This window comes from Canis lupus, chromosome 16, assembly GCF_048164855.1.
Source record: "Canis lupus baileyi chromosome 16, mCanLup2.hap1, whole genome shotgun sequence".
In the NCBI taxonomy this organism is placed as follows: Eukaryota; Metazoa; Chordata; class Mammalia; order Carnivora; family Canidae; genus Canis; species Canis lupus.
Window position 1 is genome coordinate 24,125,659 of NC_132853.1, and position 16,929 is coordinate 24,142,587.

Sequence of the window (16,929 nt, forward strand, 5' to 3'; positions counted from 1 at the left end):
ATCAGTCCAGTAACTACTGTTGCAATGCTGCAGCATAAGGGTGTATTGGTTTTGTTTGCCAGGTTGAGCCAAAAGCAACACCTAGGAAGTTGTTTTTTTTTTTTTTTTTTTTCACTTGAGAGATGAAAAAATACTAATTTTTCTCCCTAGGAGAGGGTGCTGTTGAAGTTAGGGTTAAATAGTGTGGTGATTTCAAATTTGGAAGTGGAGTCAAAGTGGTAGTTAACCCCGAGGATCATTCATATTCCCTAAGCTAAGCTTAGGTAAGGAGCATGTTTTCTAGGAACTGCCTTCTACATGTGTGACTGTTTCTATACTCACTATATGTTTATCCCCAAAGAGCCATATCTATGAAAGACTGACACATTTCCCCGTTCTTTAATACAGAGAGAATTTCCTAAATTTTTCACCTTCCGAGCAAGGGATAAGGTAAGTACTGATTGTGTCCCACTCTTTTTTTTTTTTTTTTAAATCTTCATTTTTTTCTTTAAAACCCAAGAGTAGCTTATCTTTGCCAGGTACCCTCTTTCAGTTCTCCTTTCTCTACCTAAACTTGTGCCTTTTTTGTTTTTTTTGTTTGTTTGTTTGTTTTTGCCTTATATGTGTCTTGAAACTAAAGAAGATTCCTTTCTGAAAGAGTTTGGTTTCAGAAACCAGGAAATGTGTTTAGCTGTAATGGCTTTTACAATCCTCCCTATGCTTTAGGATGGCCCTAATGATCTGATATTAAAGAACTACTATACTTAGTAGTAGTATTCCTGTCATCCACAGATATTTACACCTAAGTCTTGTTGATGTGCATTTGCTTTTCAATTTTAAAATACAGAATTTCAGACCATGTTGGTTACTTCCTGTTACCAGCTTTGCCTTTCCCTCTTCATTCACTCAATTAACATGTACTCCAAAGAAACAATTTTATTTCAGCAAAATATGCAATAAATGTAAATACAGCTTTAAAAAAGATAATAATTCTATATCTGTGGAGATATAGAATATTCCAAAGTGAAATATTTTTATTTAAAAAAAATTATATGATGTTAACATGTTGAGTATTTTACTATGTCATTTGAATTGTGCCAGAAATAAGAGTATAAAACCAGGCCCTGCCTGTAAACATTTTAGTTGGATAAACCCAAAACACTGGTATGTGAAATAGATATTAATATGAAGCAGTGTGTAGTTAATTATCAAAAATGAATTGTATAGACAGTAATGCAGTGGGAGTTCTGAGGGAATTGGTGTTTTTGTTTGCTTGTTTTTAATGGAGAGCATCTCCACTTGTAAAAACATAAATGATGAAAGCTTGGGAAATAAATAGGTATGTTAGTCCATAATCTTATGTAAGCTCTAGCATTATCCTTGTATGTAGCTCATTTTTGTTGATTATTTGCACATCATCACTTATATTTCTATTTTTAAGCATCTCTTTTACATATAAGTTCATAATACAATTTTATAACTACTTCTCATTCTCTACTTTTGTGCTTAGTTTGAGGAGGATCGTATCTATCGTCACCTGGAACCTGCCCTCGCTTTCCAGTTAGAGCTGAACCGGATGAGAAATTTTGACCTTACTGCCATTCCATGTGCTAATCATAAAATGCATCTGTATCTTGGGGCAGCCAAGGTGGAGGTGGGCACAGAAGTGACAGACTACAGGTTCTTTGTTCGTGCAATCATCAGACATTCTGATCTGGTCACCAAGGTGGGTACTATACTTTGGTGGGAAGTTATCCCTGAGGGAAGGGACAGAGAAACAGACACTGCTCAAAATCAGGTTTTCATTTTTTGAATCAATGCTCTTATTTTCATTCATTCTGTTCTCTAGTAACCAACAGAAGTCCAAGAGTCCTTTCTCTCACTGAAATAAATATTCCAGGGGCACCTGGTGGCTCAGTCAGTTAAGCGTCTGCCTTCAGTTGAGGTCATGATCCCAGAGTCCTGGAATTGAGCCCTGAGTCAGGCTCCCTGCTCAGCAGGGAGTCTGCTTCTCCCTCTCTCTCTGTTCCTTCTCTTTCTCAGTTGCTCACTTTTTCTTTCAAATAAATAAATAAATAAGTAAAATTTCTAAAAATAAATAATACTCCATATTGTAAAGAGCTTTAAAAAAATTTTTTTTTCTTGGTGGTGGAAGCATGAAAGCACTCACTTGGGAAAAGGAAAAGCATCTTAACAGAAAAATCACAGGGAGTGTTAGGTGACAATAGAAGACAAAGAGAAAAGTTAGAGATGGCCTTATAAGCCCATCTAGAGGTAGGGTAGTTTCTGTGTATAGCAAGGCACTTCCTGGTGTGTTATCTACTGCATCCCACAGCTATACCCTTTCTATAACTTTTACTCCTAAACAGATTTACTTTCTAAATTGCTCTGTTTGCCATATGTGAAATGTAATCCTGTTGGAGATAATAGCTCCAGGGATGCCCATCATCTCCACCTATTGGAAGGAAATGGCTTGCTCTAGGAGGCAGGAGGAAGGCTGGGAGGTCTTTATTTGACCCTTGCCCCTGCCAGCTATTGTCATTGAGCTGACCCAAGGGAGAAAGCTAACATCAGCAGGTGCCTTACAATTCTTGACATATTACTATTAAAGTTATTATAATAGCCAGTTCTTCACTGACTCCTCTAAAACACACTAATGTTGATGATGATTTTCTTCTTACATAGGAAGCTTCTTTTGAATACCTACAAAATGAAGGGGAGAGGCTGCTTCTAGAAGCCATGGATGAGTTGGAAGTTGCTTTTAACAATACAAACGTTCGCACTGACTGTAACCACATCTTCCTCAACTTTGTGCCCACGGTCATCATGGACCCATCAAAGGTATTTCCTCTTTAGTGTCTCTTCCAGCATTACCACACAGAAGCAAAGAGATTCATCCATATTTATTTATTCTTACTTGGACCTGGAGACCGGTACTCTCAGCCAGCTAGTTGAGCCCTTGATGTTTGAAGTTTACAGAATGCTTGTGAGACACAGTTTCCAGGAGGGTGTCAGAAATATGATATAGCCATTGAGAGCAGACATCAAAACAAAGGCGGTATGATATTATCTTGTTGGTACAAAAACATAAAATTTCTTTCTGTTATTTCATCAGTACCTGCTCAATGATATTTGTAATCATAGTGGTCCTGTTTTTTATAATTCCCTAGAAGTTCTCATCCGGAAAAACTTGCTCTTCTTGGGCATTTGTGTAAAATTGCTGCTGCTTTGCTCTAAATGTCGCTAAGGAGACTATGCACCTTCCCAAAGTGTCTAACCTGTTTCTCTTCATTATTTTTCCACAGGGAGAGTATTTGTTTGATAAGGAATTTTCACATGTGTTATGTATGTTTTCTATCCTGAGGCTTTATTCTAAAAATGCATTCCATATAATTGAAGGAAGGAAAACAGGGTGCTTCTATACTTGACCTTTTATCCCAGGTATAATAAAGACAGGCTACTCTGTTTGTATTCCCTCTAACCTTTTTTATTTTTTAATATTTATTTTTTCATGAGAGACAGAGAGAAAGGTAGAGACACAGGCAGAGGGAGAAACAGGTTCCATGCTGGGAGCCCGATGTGGGACTTGATCCTGAGACTCTGGGATCATACCCTGAGCCAAAGGCAGATGCTCAACCACTGAGCCACCCAGGTGTCCCTCCCTCTAACCCTTCTCTGCCATGTTATTGTGGAATTTCCTGAGGAGAACCAGTATTCCCCTTTCCCAAGATCAGTTATAGGCATGGACTTTGGACTTTTGCTTTTTTGAACTTAATTTCTAAGACCTGAAAAATCATTTTCTACTTTTTTTCTTCAAGACTCCAAAACTACTGCTAGGTTTCTTTAGTCTGTCAGGAAAACCAAGGACAACTCACTGAGTATCAAGTCTCATCATCTAGTTTAATTAAAGTTTCCCCTAAGCATCCTGGGACTGATTAGTCTGGAAGACTGAAAACCTGGCCAGGACACAATATAACCGTGTATGTTTTTAGATTTGACATCATTTCTCTGAGTTTGTTTAATATCTGCCTGTCTGTTTCCATTCTAAATACTCATACACCCCCACTATGTCTTTCCAGTCTAGAGAGCTGTCAGTTTTCTGTATGTAGAGATTGTTGACTTTTATTCCTCTGAGAAAAAGATAGATAGATACCTCTTAGTTAACAAGCAAGTGTGGGACTACAGAAGTCAACTCCTTGAAATCCATCCTAATCCAAGATTCTGTGGTATGAAAATAGACTACAAGGGTCACACATACTTCTGAAGAACCATAAGAGAAGGGTGGTAGATACTTTTGATATTTTCTAAGTTGAGAACGCATTTTAGAAAGCTAATTCATTTAAGAAAACATTAAATTTTTATTTATTTATATTTACTTATTTATTTTAGGAAAGCAGTGATTTTAATCTTTTTTTTTTAATTTTTATTTATTTATGATAGTCACAGAGAGAGAGAGAGAGAGAGGCAGAGACAGGCAGAGGGAGAAGCAGGCTCCATGCACCGTGAGCCTGATGTGGGATTCGATCCCGTGTCTCCAGGATCGCACCCTGGGCCAAAGGCAGGCGCCAAACCGCTGCGCCACCCAGGGATCCCAGTGATTTTAATCTTGACCACACTCTGGGAAGGTTTTGTAAAAATGGGAACATTAAAGATACTAAAAATATTTCACAAGAAAGCTTTAAGGAATTAGATAATTTCTACATCTTATAAAAAAAAACATTAATTTTGAGTAGTTATGTCCTAGCTGCCTACTGCCATACTGAGAAAACAAAATTTCACTTTAGAATCTGAATAAGGAGAAATCCCATCTAAGGCTATCTGGTTAAAATAACTTGCTTAAACCAAAAACTAGGAGCACTAATCTGCCCTGGTATAAGCCTGAGAGAAGCTAAGGAACATCCACCCCATGTACTTAAATCCCAGTTGGACTTGGCAATGACCAAGCTTCAGAGCTCTGTTTAGAGAGAACATCCTAGCACTACCTACAGATTGCCTCTCTTTAATTTGTGCGATTTACCAAGAGGCATATATTATAAAGTTTAATAAAATTGTATAGGAAAAAGCTCATGGTGGTAATTGCTATGATGATTTAAGGTCCTGTAAGTGCAATGAAACATAGTTACCATGCATATAAATGCTTCTTAATAGCTATTTAACTAGAGATTTTATTCTTATTTGGGGCTTTCTCTTAAATCCCATGGCTTGTAATTTTAGATACTGCAGATCTTTGATATAGAATATGAATATAATTGGGAAAGGAATAGGGAGTCGCATAGATTTGGGTGTTGTGAGGCAGAGAATCCCACTCCAATGCCATGCTGGCATGAAATTGTCTCTGACTTGTCCTAAGCAAGAGTAGGGTGGGAGAGAAATTATCTTACTTTTTATAAGGAATACATGTAGCACATCTCCAGAAACCAACACCTTTTTCCATTCCATCTTTCCCAAAGATGAGCAGACCTGAAACAGGTTCTAGTTACAAGGTGTTTTAAGTTTTGTGCTTGGTGATGTGTCTGTGACAGATTGAGGAATCTGTGCGGAGCATGGTAATGCGCTATGGAAGTCGGCTGTGGAAATTACGTGTCCTCCAGGCAGAACTGAAAATCAACATTCGCCTGACACCAACTGGAAAAGCAATTCCCATCCGCCTCTTCCTGACAAACGAGTCTGGCTATTACTTGGACATCAGCTTGTATAAGGAAGTGACTGACTCCAGGACAGCACAGGTACAGTAGTCAAGCAGGCTCTTCAGCATTTTGATTTGGTCCTAAAGATGAGCTACTTGTCCTTGTTATGGAAGACCCAAACTCACAAGTCCCATTGAGTTATCCTCGATCAGCTTAAATGGTCACATGAATTTGAAAAACTTCATTTGCCTTGTAAGATGTGTCTGTGTTCTTAATTGCGAATGTTATGAAACCCTCAATATTTTGTGGCATGCTGATGAACCCTGAGAGATGCCAAGTGAACCTGACTCCAGAGGTAACTCTGCAATTTAGAGTTCTTTTTTGGAGGGCTCTTGAACTACCTGAACTATCTGATCTGGTCTTACCTGTACTCCTTCCTGTTTTCAGCTAGACAGTCTACTCATTGGCAAGTAAAGAAAAGAGAATTTTGAAGTATCACCAACTTTGATCTTAAAGAAGGAAAATTTCAGTGTAATTTGATAGGTTTAGCTATGTCAAGCAGTGACTGTCATATTTACCCCTATGTTATTGCATTTACACACATTATTTTTCCTTCAAAGAGCTCAGAGTATTATATGTCTATAAAAGAGCAAAGTAGTAAACTTGAATCCCCTTTTCAGGTAGAAAAATCAAGAATGTGAAAAGGGAAGATGAGTCATTCAGTAGATTGATTCTATCCTAACAGAGAATTCCTTTTCATCTGTATTACCACCTTCATTTCTAAATATTTATGCCATTTGCTGTGATACTGGATTTAGGTTGGTTTGCTATGGCTCACATATTCTTAAGAACCAGGATATTATTTTAGGTTTTTGGCCTCAAGTTGGGAAGTGCATTTCTTCTGGTTAAAAGATGACCTTGCTCCAGTATGTGTACTCAAAGGTTTTAGTTTCTTCTATGCATGGGGTACCAGAAAGAGATTATATGTCTCTTGTTTTTGTCTATGTCCTTTTAAATCCAGAAACAGAGGCAAGAGAAGACATTTTTGTGTATTTTAAACATGAATTATAAAAACCTGAGTTTGGATAGTTGTCAGAGTGACCTTTCATTTTGTGCTTTGATTCCCAGTTAGATGGCCAGAGAAATCTATCCAATGAGAAGTGACCAGTTAAAACAGAGAGAGTGAGTGAGCACAAGAGTACAAAGGGGTGAGCAAGGGAAAGAGTATATAATAATATTTGCTGCATTTGATGTTTTTCAGGACAACCTTAAAGACATTTTCAGTCAAAGCTTTCCAATGGGCAGGGATATTTTTAATTAACTTCTACAATGGCTTCAAGGCAGGTCTATTCTTGTGAAAAATAAGATGGCCACTTGAGATTTTAATGTTTTTGATAAATATGTTTGTTCTTCATAACACTTTTTTCCCCTTTCATTTATTAGAAAGCTCTTAGATTTCTCTCATTCTGGCTAGTGCTGACACAGGGGCATGAAAGGCTCAGATGCCTTCAGTCAGGATTTAGTACTATGCCTGGCACAAAATAAGCACTCAATAAGGATCTGAAAGAATGAATGAGTTACCTTTTGCCTAAGGGAAAAACCCTGTTACCTTGGGTCCTGCATATTTAGGAAGCCTGGAAGGAAGAGGTCTCCCTCAGGCTCTTCAGTTGAGAGAGTTCAGCAGCTACTGCTGAATGTAAACCCAGGAGCCCGCGAGAACCAGCAAAAGGAACAGACCTTCAACTCTGCTCTGGTGCTCTTAATGTCTCCGTGATGCTTACTGCCAATTTATTTTTTCCCTGTCTTTGTTCTAGTGAATCATTATGTAAATTTAAAATAATGGAGAACCCTGTGTATCAGTCATTCATTTATTCGTTGATGTAACATGATTGACCACCTAGAGTGTGTCAGGGACTTTGGATTCCAAGATAAAAAGTAATCTCTATTCTTGAGAAATTTACATCGAGGGGGGGAAGACAATGGATAATTAGTTTCTCTATAGTATGATTATTATTTGTGCTATCATAAAATAGGTACAAGGTTCTAATGGAACAGACTATATAGGATCAAAGTTTGTTTTCTGAGAGAAGCCCTTTTGATGGCCCCTGGTAAAAGGTGTATGATATATAAAATATATACATGTTTTCATGAATTTGTAAAAAATAAATTTTACAAAATTTTTAAAGACTTTATTTATTTGAGAGGGAGAGAGAATCTGAAGCTGACTCCACACTGAGCATAGAACCCATTGTGGGGGTCATTCCCACAACTGTGAGATCATGACCTGAGCCAAAACCAAGAGTCAGACACTTAACCTATTAAGCCACCCAGGCGCCCCTGGATGTACCAAAATTTTTATATTCATTCACCTATTGATGGACATTTGAAGTTTTATTTTCCAGTTTGGGTTATTATAAATAAAGCTACCATATGAACATTCATTTACAAGTTTTTATGTAAATATGTTTTCATTTCTCTTGGGTAAATTAATTACTGGGTAATAGTAAGTGTATGTTTAACTTTATAAGAAACTTCTAAACTGTTTGCCAAAGCAGTCATACCATTTTAAATTCCCAGAAGCAGTGAGACTATCTAGAGGGCTTTCTCCAATCTTTCTTAGTCCACATAGTTACATTGCTTAACTAATGACCAGCCTGCCTGCCTTCCACCATGGCAAAAGTGAGTTGTAAACTCTGTACCCACAACTCTTGTCTTTCCTAATAGACAAGAAATGTAGTCCCAAGAATCTGCTTTTTCTTGTTTTGATTCAGTTTATCTCCTCTGAGTCCAGTTTTCCCATTCTAACACCCAGACCTCATTTAACACTTTGAATCTTTTAAAACATTACCATTTCTACCTAAGACATTGCTAATTCTACCTCCTACCCAGTGACTTTCACCATTAATCATGTGGACTAGAAACTCCATTCTGTGGGGTTTTAAGCAGCCCAAGACAATTTTTGCCCAGTATAGGATTTGACGGGACAAAAGTCAGAACATACTTGTTCCTCTGATGTAGGGGGCTAAGGATTTACTTAGCTAAATGGTGTCCAGGGTTTGGAAAAGCACTTAATTCTGTTGTTAGGCCTATATATCAGATTCACAAATCTAATCCTTAGTGGTAGACCTAAGCTTATCTATTTCAGACCAGAATAGATAAGTGGGTATTCACACATACCCTTATTTCCCACATTTGTATTCACTGTGTTGGGAATCTATATTTTATGTATTCATGCATAAGGTGCCTAGTTTAGTGTCATACAGCCTCTGGGCACTCAATAAATATTAACTGAATTGAAGTAATGGCGTCCCTTATAAATATTCATAAGCAAATAAAACTCTCTATATGGAGTATGAGGTACTCTTCTAGAAATATTTGAGTTAAAGTGATTAAAAACTGGTGTGGTGATTTCATTATGTGACAGTATAGGTATTTTAGGACCTATTTACTAGTTGTAACATACTGGAGGAGATAAATATATGTATCTACAGTATATAAATATATATAATAACACATTGATTTTACTATGGGCTATGTCTTACGAGCTAACAAGAACTGATTAGCTAGATGGAAGGATGAAATCCACTTCTGGCAAAAATCTTTGAAGCCTTTGTGTGGCTAATAACACTTATGGAGCACCTTCTAATCAGTTAGACTGAAGTGCAGAACCTTGACCTGGCTGTCTGTTGTTGGCGAAAGAGCAGAATTCTCCTTAGTGCATAGCTGTTCCTCAACTTAAATGTGAGGACTGCTTAGATTTGTTAGTTGACCTACTTCATTTCGAGAATATGGAATTCAAGTCACTTCAGAAGGCAAGCATTGTTAGTGTGTCTCTGAGATGTGAAATTTATACTGTACTTTCTTGTTAATTTTGACTAATCCAAAAGTGAGAGCAGCCCGTGGTGTGTCATTGGTCACATACCATTTTTTGGAGTTCGTTAATCTGTAGAGAGGTGAGAACACTACCCAGTGTGTAAAGGCATGTCTTAGCTACCCAACCCACCAAAAATATGTTTCAAGAAATAGCACTCATGAAAAAAGCCCCTCTAGGCAGCTGATTTTATATTCTCTTTCTCTCTTTTTAAAAAGATTTTATTTATTTATTCATGAGAAACAGAGAGAGGGAGAGAGAGAGGCAGAGACATAGGCAGAAGGAGAAGCAGGCTTCCTGCAGGGAGCCCGATGTGGGACTTGATCCCGGAACACATCCTGAGCCAAAGGCAGACGCTCAACCACTGAACCACCCAGGGGTCCCTATTCTCTATCTCTTAACTCCCCATACCTTTCTCTTTCTCCTGCAGATCATGTTTCAGGCATATGGAGACAAACAGGGACCATTGCATGGAATGTTAATCAACACTCCATACGTCACCAAAGACCTGCTTCAATCAAAGAGATTCCAGGCACAATCCTTGGGGACAACATACATATATGATATACCAGAGATGTTTCGGCAGGTAAAGGTGGCTAACTGGAGGGCTCTGATATGTTCCAAAGAGACAGGGTTTTTCCTGAATTTCCAGAGGCAATTTAGCCTGGAGTGGGGGCACTCGCAAAGGGCAGGAAATATCTTAACACTCCTCTCATTTCTCTCTCATTCGGGATTTGGACTGCCAACTCCAATATTGGGTAGTTCTTTATGAATTAACAGGAGGAATGGTGAGGATAGAAGCCTCTATTGACTAGAAAGTAAACTGAGACAGCATGCCTGTGATGGTAGTTTATAATGACCTGTGTGAGGAGTTATGTATCTCCTAAACCTATAATCAAATTTTGGCTGTTAAAAAAGACATTTGAAACTCTAGTTCTTTTTTTCCTATTTTCCAAGATAACCCAGGTCTTGAGCTGATAGCCTAGGTTACTATGGATAGAATCAATACCAATCAATCCAATACTATGGATAGAATCAATACCAATCAATCCAATACTAGGATAGAATCAATACCAATCAATACCAACCAATGGATGAACTCTAGTTCATGACGCGGTTTAAAGTATCAGTTCTTTTGTGGGAGATATATAATGGCTGAATAAAAACTAGTGTGAAAAAATACGACATTATGATTCTCGTTCTTTATATGAAATAAATTCCTTTGATCTGTATGGTGAATCATCTCTATGCTGCAGATTTTTCTTCCATCAGTGGAAGGTAAGAAAAGTACATCTGCAACAGAAAATGCAACAGATAAAGTATCAAAAGAATACTGAATTTGTCCTTTCAAAAAAAATCTATGAATATAGGATTTTTCCAAGTCTCCTAGTCAGTACTACCATTATTACCACATTTGAATTTTAATAAAATAATATATGTATGTGGCCTTGGTAAATAGTTCATCTGTAATTCCTGTATTATTTATAAATTCAAGAGATTTCCTTTAGGTAGTCATTTGTTTACAAGTTCTGTCTCTAAAAACATAATTATCTTCATTTAGTGTTACCAGCATTGTTAACCTTACAAGTCGAGTATTGGTTCTGTTCCCCAATGCCAGAACTATAAATAGAAATGTCATTCTATTTAATTTTCCCTAAAGAATAGATATAAACAAACAAACAAAAAAGAATAGATGAAAACATTGTGATTGGAATGCATCATATTACCTTTAAATGTTGCTTGAGACAAGCAAAGAAACAACTAGTTCCCACTTCATGAGGCATTTGTTTTGATCATACGGAGTTGGAAGTGGAGATCATGGTGGTTTTTAAGTGGATTGGCATGTCTGTCTGTCTTCTCAAATTTGAGCAGAATTGATCTGGCATATTTACAAATAGTCCTACACCCCTCATGAGCTAATTCCTGAATGGGGACCTATAGATCTGAAAAGGCATTAGAAAGAGGATGATGCTTCCCCTGAACCTCTAGTAGAAACTATACTTGCCTTTGTGGATTTTCTTTGTATTAGTTGAGTGTCATATCATTTTTCTTGATTATTTTTCTATTCTTCTACGATTTTTCTTCCTTTTTTTAAAGAAGGATTAATCTACTTATTTAATATTTTATCTTAATTTTCCTGGGGTCTGGTCAGGTCTGTTTGTTAGGTGTGTTGTGTTTGTTAATGCTCTAGGGCTGATTCAGAATCAGTAGTGACTTTGTTGGAAAAGTGCCTGCTTTTGACATGTGAAAAACATTATGTGAAAAATAATTACAAATCTATTTTAACTGAGAATGAGAGCTGTAGGATTTGGCCTGATGCTTTTGATGTTCAGCAGAGCACTTGGAAAGATCAAAAACAGATGGACTGAAACTTAATATTTATTTTTGTGTATGTTGAATTCTCTGATTGTCACTGATGAGTCAAACTTCTCTCCTCCGCTAGTCTCTGATCAAACTCTGGGAGTCTATGTCCACTCAAGCATTTCTTCCATCACCCCCCCTGCCTTCCGACATGCTGACATATACGGAGCTCGTGTTGGATGATCAAGGTCAGCTGGTCCACATGAACAGGCTTCCAGGAGGAAATGAGGCAAGTAGCTGAGTCCCCTTCCCCCTCTTATTTTTTTTTTTTTTATTTATTTTTTATTTATTTATGATAGTCACACAGAGAGAGAGAGAGAGAGAGAGAGGCAGAGACATAGGCAGAGGGAGAAGCAGGCTCCATGCACCGGGAGCCCGACGTGGGATTCGATCCCGGGTCTCCAGGATCGCGCCCTGGGCCAAAGGCAGGCGCTAAACCACTGCGCCACCCAGGGATCCCCCCTTCCCCCTCTTATCTCTGACTACTAGTAGCAGCTTTCCATGGAAGTGGTCATTAAAAAGCATTAATTTAGATGCTACATAGGCAGCATAGTAGTCTTGCTGGTAGAGGTCTTTAAGGAGAGAACATGGACTAGATATCAAGAAACTATTAATTTTTTGGTATGATAATGACATTCTACTTTTTGAAATGGTATTACAGTTTTGCTTTCTAAAAAGGAATGATTTTTACTTTTGGACATATCTCTTTAAAATAGTTACAGGTGAAATGATCCAGTGTCTAGGATTTGCTTCAGAGTTATGGAGGGGTGAGTGTGGGACTATAGATAAAACAAGATTCGCCATGGGTTGTTATTTAAAGTTAAATGATTTATCTATTGGAAAAGACCATTTTCTCTATTCTTGTATATGCTTGAAATTTTGAGATTTTTCTATATAAAAAGTTAAAATGTTGTTTTGCTTTCTTTTTTTTTATCTTATTTGGATATTTACATACCAGTATACCTTTTTTGGCATGTTTTCTGTGCTCAGGTAATTTGATCTGGTGTTGTTATTATCATGGTAAAATATATTCTTAAGGGACTCAATCAGAACCAGGGATTTAAACATAAAAGAAAGTAGCAGTAGCCCATTTCTGATAATCTAAGGATGCATTTTCTGGTATTGGAATCCTCTCTCATAATGATATAAAGTCATATTCTGCCCCATACCCTGAGTCCTTCTCTTCCTGATTTTAACTGCTTTCAATGTACAGTTAAAAACAAAATAAAAATAATAAAAAGATTTTTATTTCAACCCTAGATAAATCTCATTCTTTAGAAAGAGTAATCTTTATCTAGGTATTCTCCATAAATGGGCTGGGTAGACCTTTGGAGATAATATGTGGTATCTTTCATTTCGTGCAATGTCTTTTCAAAAAATGTTACTATGTATACAAGGTGTGTGCTGTTTCAGTAAGTACACCAGTGGATGCCAAAAGTAGATGAATTGGTATTAAGATGGATGCAAGCATTGGACCAGATGGGGAGTGTCAGACTGTAGGAGTTCTTCTAACGCCTCAACAAATAGCAAAGGCAAGAGGTGAAGGAGGAAAGATGTATAGAATTTTGACAAGAATAGATATATACTTGTTAACACACCAAGTTGAAGCATAGGTTTGTGCCGCTGTGTAGCATCTACATAATGAGCCCCCCAATAGCAAAGAAAAGCTTCATTGTGCTAGACTTAAATTCTGACTCATTCAACAGTGTAGTCCTTAGGAATGGAAGGCACCCCTGTGAACATGGAGAAAAACAGTTTTAACTAATGTAATTAAAACAAAAAACTGAGATATTTGGCCACGTGAAAGCTAGCAGCATTGCTGTGTGAAACCTCTTGCCATGATCTTTCTCTTCTGCTTTCTCTCTGCTCTCATTCTGTGTTTGAGCGAACAGAGACTGGGGGAATAGTGAAATCCCAGAGGGACAGAGCTCTGTTCTTGCTGAAATTACAAGCACAGAGCTGCCTGGGCATGAACATGTAGTGTTTACTCTGCCAGTATGAATACAAATAGTCTTATTATACGGGACTCTGTACCCAAAGACCACACACACACACATACACACACACACACACACAAAAGAATAAAAAAAAAAAATTAAAGGTTTTTTTTAACCCTTTTAAGACCCAGCAGACCTGGGTAGAAAAGGGATATATCTTTAACAGCCGTGGAGAGTACTACAATTTTGAGCAATAGAGTCAGTATAAGGACCATATGTTTCCTTTTGCCCAGTACTTTAATAATCTTGAAATCGAGAAATCTAATTGTATGTATGTATGCATTTATTTATTTATTTTTGCTTTTTGTCAGTTTTCACTTTCTTCTGAATGTTCTACTCTTTTCCCTCAGTTGCCTATTTTCTTTGTTCTATTTTCCTTTTCTTCAAATGATTGACTAGGATTGAGGCTGAGTTGTTAGCTTGCTATTTCTGAATCTTGGAGCTCGGGAGGAGTGAGACTGATGTTCTTTTGTGAGCAGTTAGTGACTAATGCCTGGGATAGCTGGTAAAGTCAGTCTGTGGCTGTAGCTAGATTATAGGGCATTGCACAACAGGAATGAGGTTGGGGTATTAGTATCAAACTCCGTTACCAATAACTTGAGCATACAATGGTGCATGTCCACTGAGAAACTGACCAATATAAAGATGGGGTTTCAGCAGTCAGAACTCTGAGGGACAGCTGTGCCTAAGAGATGACAAGGTGTCAGTGGGATGTATTTCCTCATGCTGAGCCTAGTTTTATCAGAGCAAGTTGACTTTCAGCTGTTGCAGTTTAATTTTCTTTGGCCAAAGAGACAAGTTTGTCATGAGCCTGGCACTCTACGTATTTACCCCAAGAGTGATGTGAAGGGAAAGAAAAGAGCTCATGCTGATGAGATTTGGAGCAAATCTGTCCTGTCCCAAAGAGAATGGGCATCTGAACAGAGCCTTGAGACATAGTTTTATTAAAAAAAGGAGTAAAAAATTGACCTGTTAATATTCTGAGAGTCAAGGCTCAATGTAAATGCACTGATGCTACATGGACGTTATATCATCATAATGTGGTGTTCTCCAAAGGTGACGGCTCTACTAGGTCATCATTGTGGGTGATACTGCATTACCTTGAAGGATTATAGTTTCAGGGTTTAAAAGTTAGCACATGGATATAAGGACTAAAGGTAAAACAAGAGCTTCCTGTAGAGTTTCCCCATGAATCGAGATGCTTTCCCCCATAATCAAAGGCAGAAAACCTGTACTTATCAGACCATCGGCTGTATGAGTGGCCAAGCTTTCTTCCCTGTTTTTTTTTTTTTTTTTTCCAGGACAGTAAATAGGTAAAATGGTGATGGGACCAGGACTTAGAACAATTCAGTTCCATTTAGTTTTAGATAACTTGTTTGCCATTTGAGAAAGAATATTGGCTGTTTCAGCCAAGATGTGACCTGCATTTTTAATATTGTACCCGTGTTAAAAGCAGGAGAGAGATTTTCTAATGTGGTGTTAGCCACTTTCTCCTCTCTGTTTTCCAAGTTGTCCCTTCCCCATCAAGAAAGATGTAACTGAAGAAATGCCACCTTATTCATGATGGAAGTATAGAACACATTTTTCTCATTGTCAGGTTTGAATGGCATTGCATTTAGTATGAATTTAGAGTAGGAATAAAAGAGATGTAGATCAAATCTGTGAACTATGTTACTTGCAAATTGCTCCAAAGATGAGTTGTCTAGGGTTTTTTTTTTTAATAGTTTCAAGTAAAGATGAAAATTGTGGAAAATGTGATTGCAACATAGACTAAACTTGTTTCAATTCTAGCTGCTATGATGCTACAGTGATGGGCACCGTATGTAAATACATAGCTAGATGAATGTGTGCCGTTGAGCCTGTATACAAAGGAAATGCAGCTAACCAACACTTCTACTTTTACTGCTTCTCAATTTTGGAGGAATTGTTTTCATTTTCCTGCCCGTTTGCTAACCTGTTTTGATCATTTGGTGGAAGCTGTAATTGCAGGTGGGAACATCTTGAGTAACAGTTCACAATCCACTGCAGCTGCTTTTCACGCTAAATCCTGTTATTAAAAGGCTCAGGCTAAGATCAAGCCAAGGGTGGTTACGGACTTGACAGAGAACAGCTTAACTTTCCTGGTGTAGGACAAAGAAAACACTAGCCTTCTTGAGATCACTTTTTTTTTTATTGTTGTTCTGAAATGTTATTCGCATTCTTTATTATATTTCCTTTAACTGCTCTGTGAACTAGGTCATAAATCTCTAAATTGGGCAGTGATGAAAGCTATGATAGGCAATTTTTATAGCACTTTTGGTGTGGAAAGTAGGACCCTATTTTCCTTACTATTTCAGCACGTGGGCTTTTTAACAACACAGATCCTTCCCCTCATCTCTCCCGTCATAATGAGAAACTGAAATGAGATTTCTCCGATTAGAAGCAGCTATAATTATTAGATATAGGGTATATAATTCCAAAAAGGATCAATATGAAGGACTGGAATTCTTACGTGGTATTACATTTTTTTCCTTCAAGTTTTTCTGGGAGATAAGCATATTCCAAATTCAATGCAATGTGATGATCACCTTGACACACACTATCACGCTTAAGAATTGTAATCACTGCAAGGCTTCATTTCTTCAGATGGGCACTAGGTGTCATGGTTTTTCCTTCTCAACACCTTGGCATTTAGACAAGCTTCTGGAATTGCCCTGTTTGGTGAGGCAGATCCAGTTGTATCCTAACCCCTTTTTTTCAGGTGGCATGGTAGGCTTTGCCTTGTGTTCCTCCAGTATGCAGTTGCACTTTTAACTCTAGGTGGAGATCTGGTGAACCTTACTATATCATTGCTCTACACATTTTTACAGGAAACATTTTTTTAGGAAAGGGATGACTGAGGAGGAAAAAAGAGTGGATTAAAATTTAAAGACTGGTTGCCATCGTGACTGGTATTTTTTATGCACCTGGGGTGAAAAGGTAGGGATGGTGGGAATTAGGAATTCAGTTCTAGAACTGCTCAGCCTTGCCCATAGTTAATTGTTGGCAATGTGTTGATGTTCAATTTCACCAAGGTGTATGTGTCTGTAATTTTCTTACTATAAAATATTTCAAA

The 16,929-nt window shown here is 37.7% G+C and overlaps 1 protein-coding gene across 15 annotated transcripts in view; it reads left to right on the forward strand.

The window, feature by feature from the left end:
• The window catches only part of ACACA (acetyl-CoA carboxylase alpha), a 284,702-nt gene that overhangs the window by 178,393 nt on the left and 89,380 nt on the right, over nt 1-16,929 (forward strand). For all 15 annotated transcript variants that reach the window (XM_072779608.1, XM_072779607.1, XM_072779609.1 and 12 more), the window contains 6 exons: nt 388-429; nt 1,490-1,705; nt 2,665-2,820; nt 5,502-5,705; nt 9,908-10,063; nt 11,921-12,067. In XM_072779608.1, coding sequence (XP_072635709.1) covers nt 388-429; nt 1,490-1,705; nt 2,665-2,820; nt 5,502-5,705; nt 9,908-10,063; nt 11,921-12,067 — 921 coding nt within the window. The remainder of the gene's footprint in view (nt 1-387; nt 430-1,489; nt 1,706-2,664; nt 2,821-5,501; nt 5,706-9,907; nt 10,064-11,920; nt 12,068-16,929) is intronic.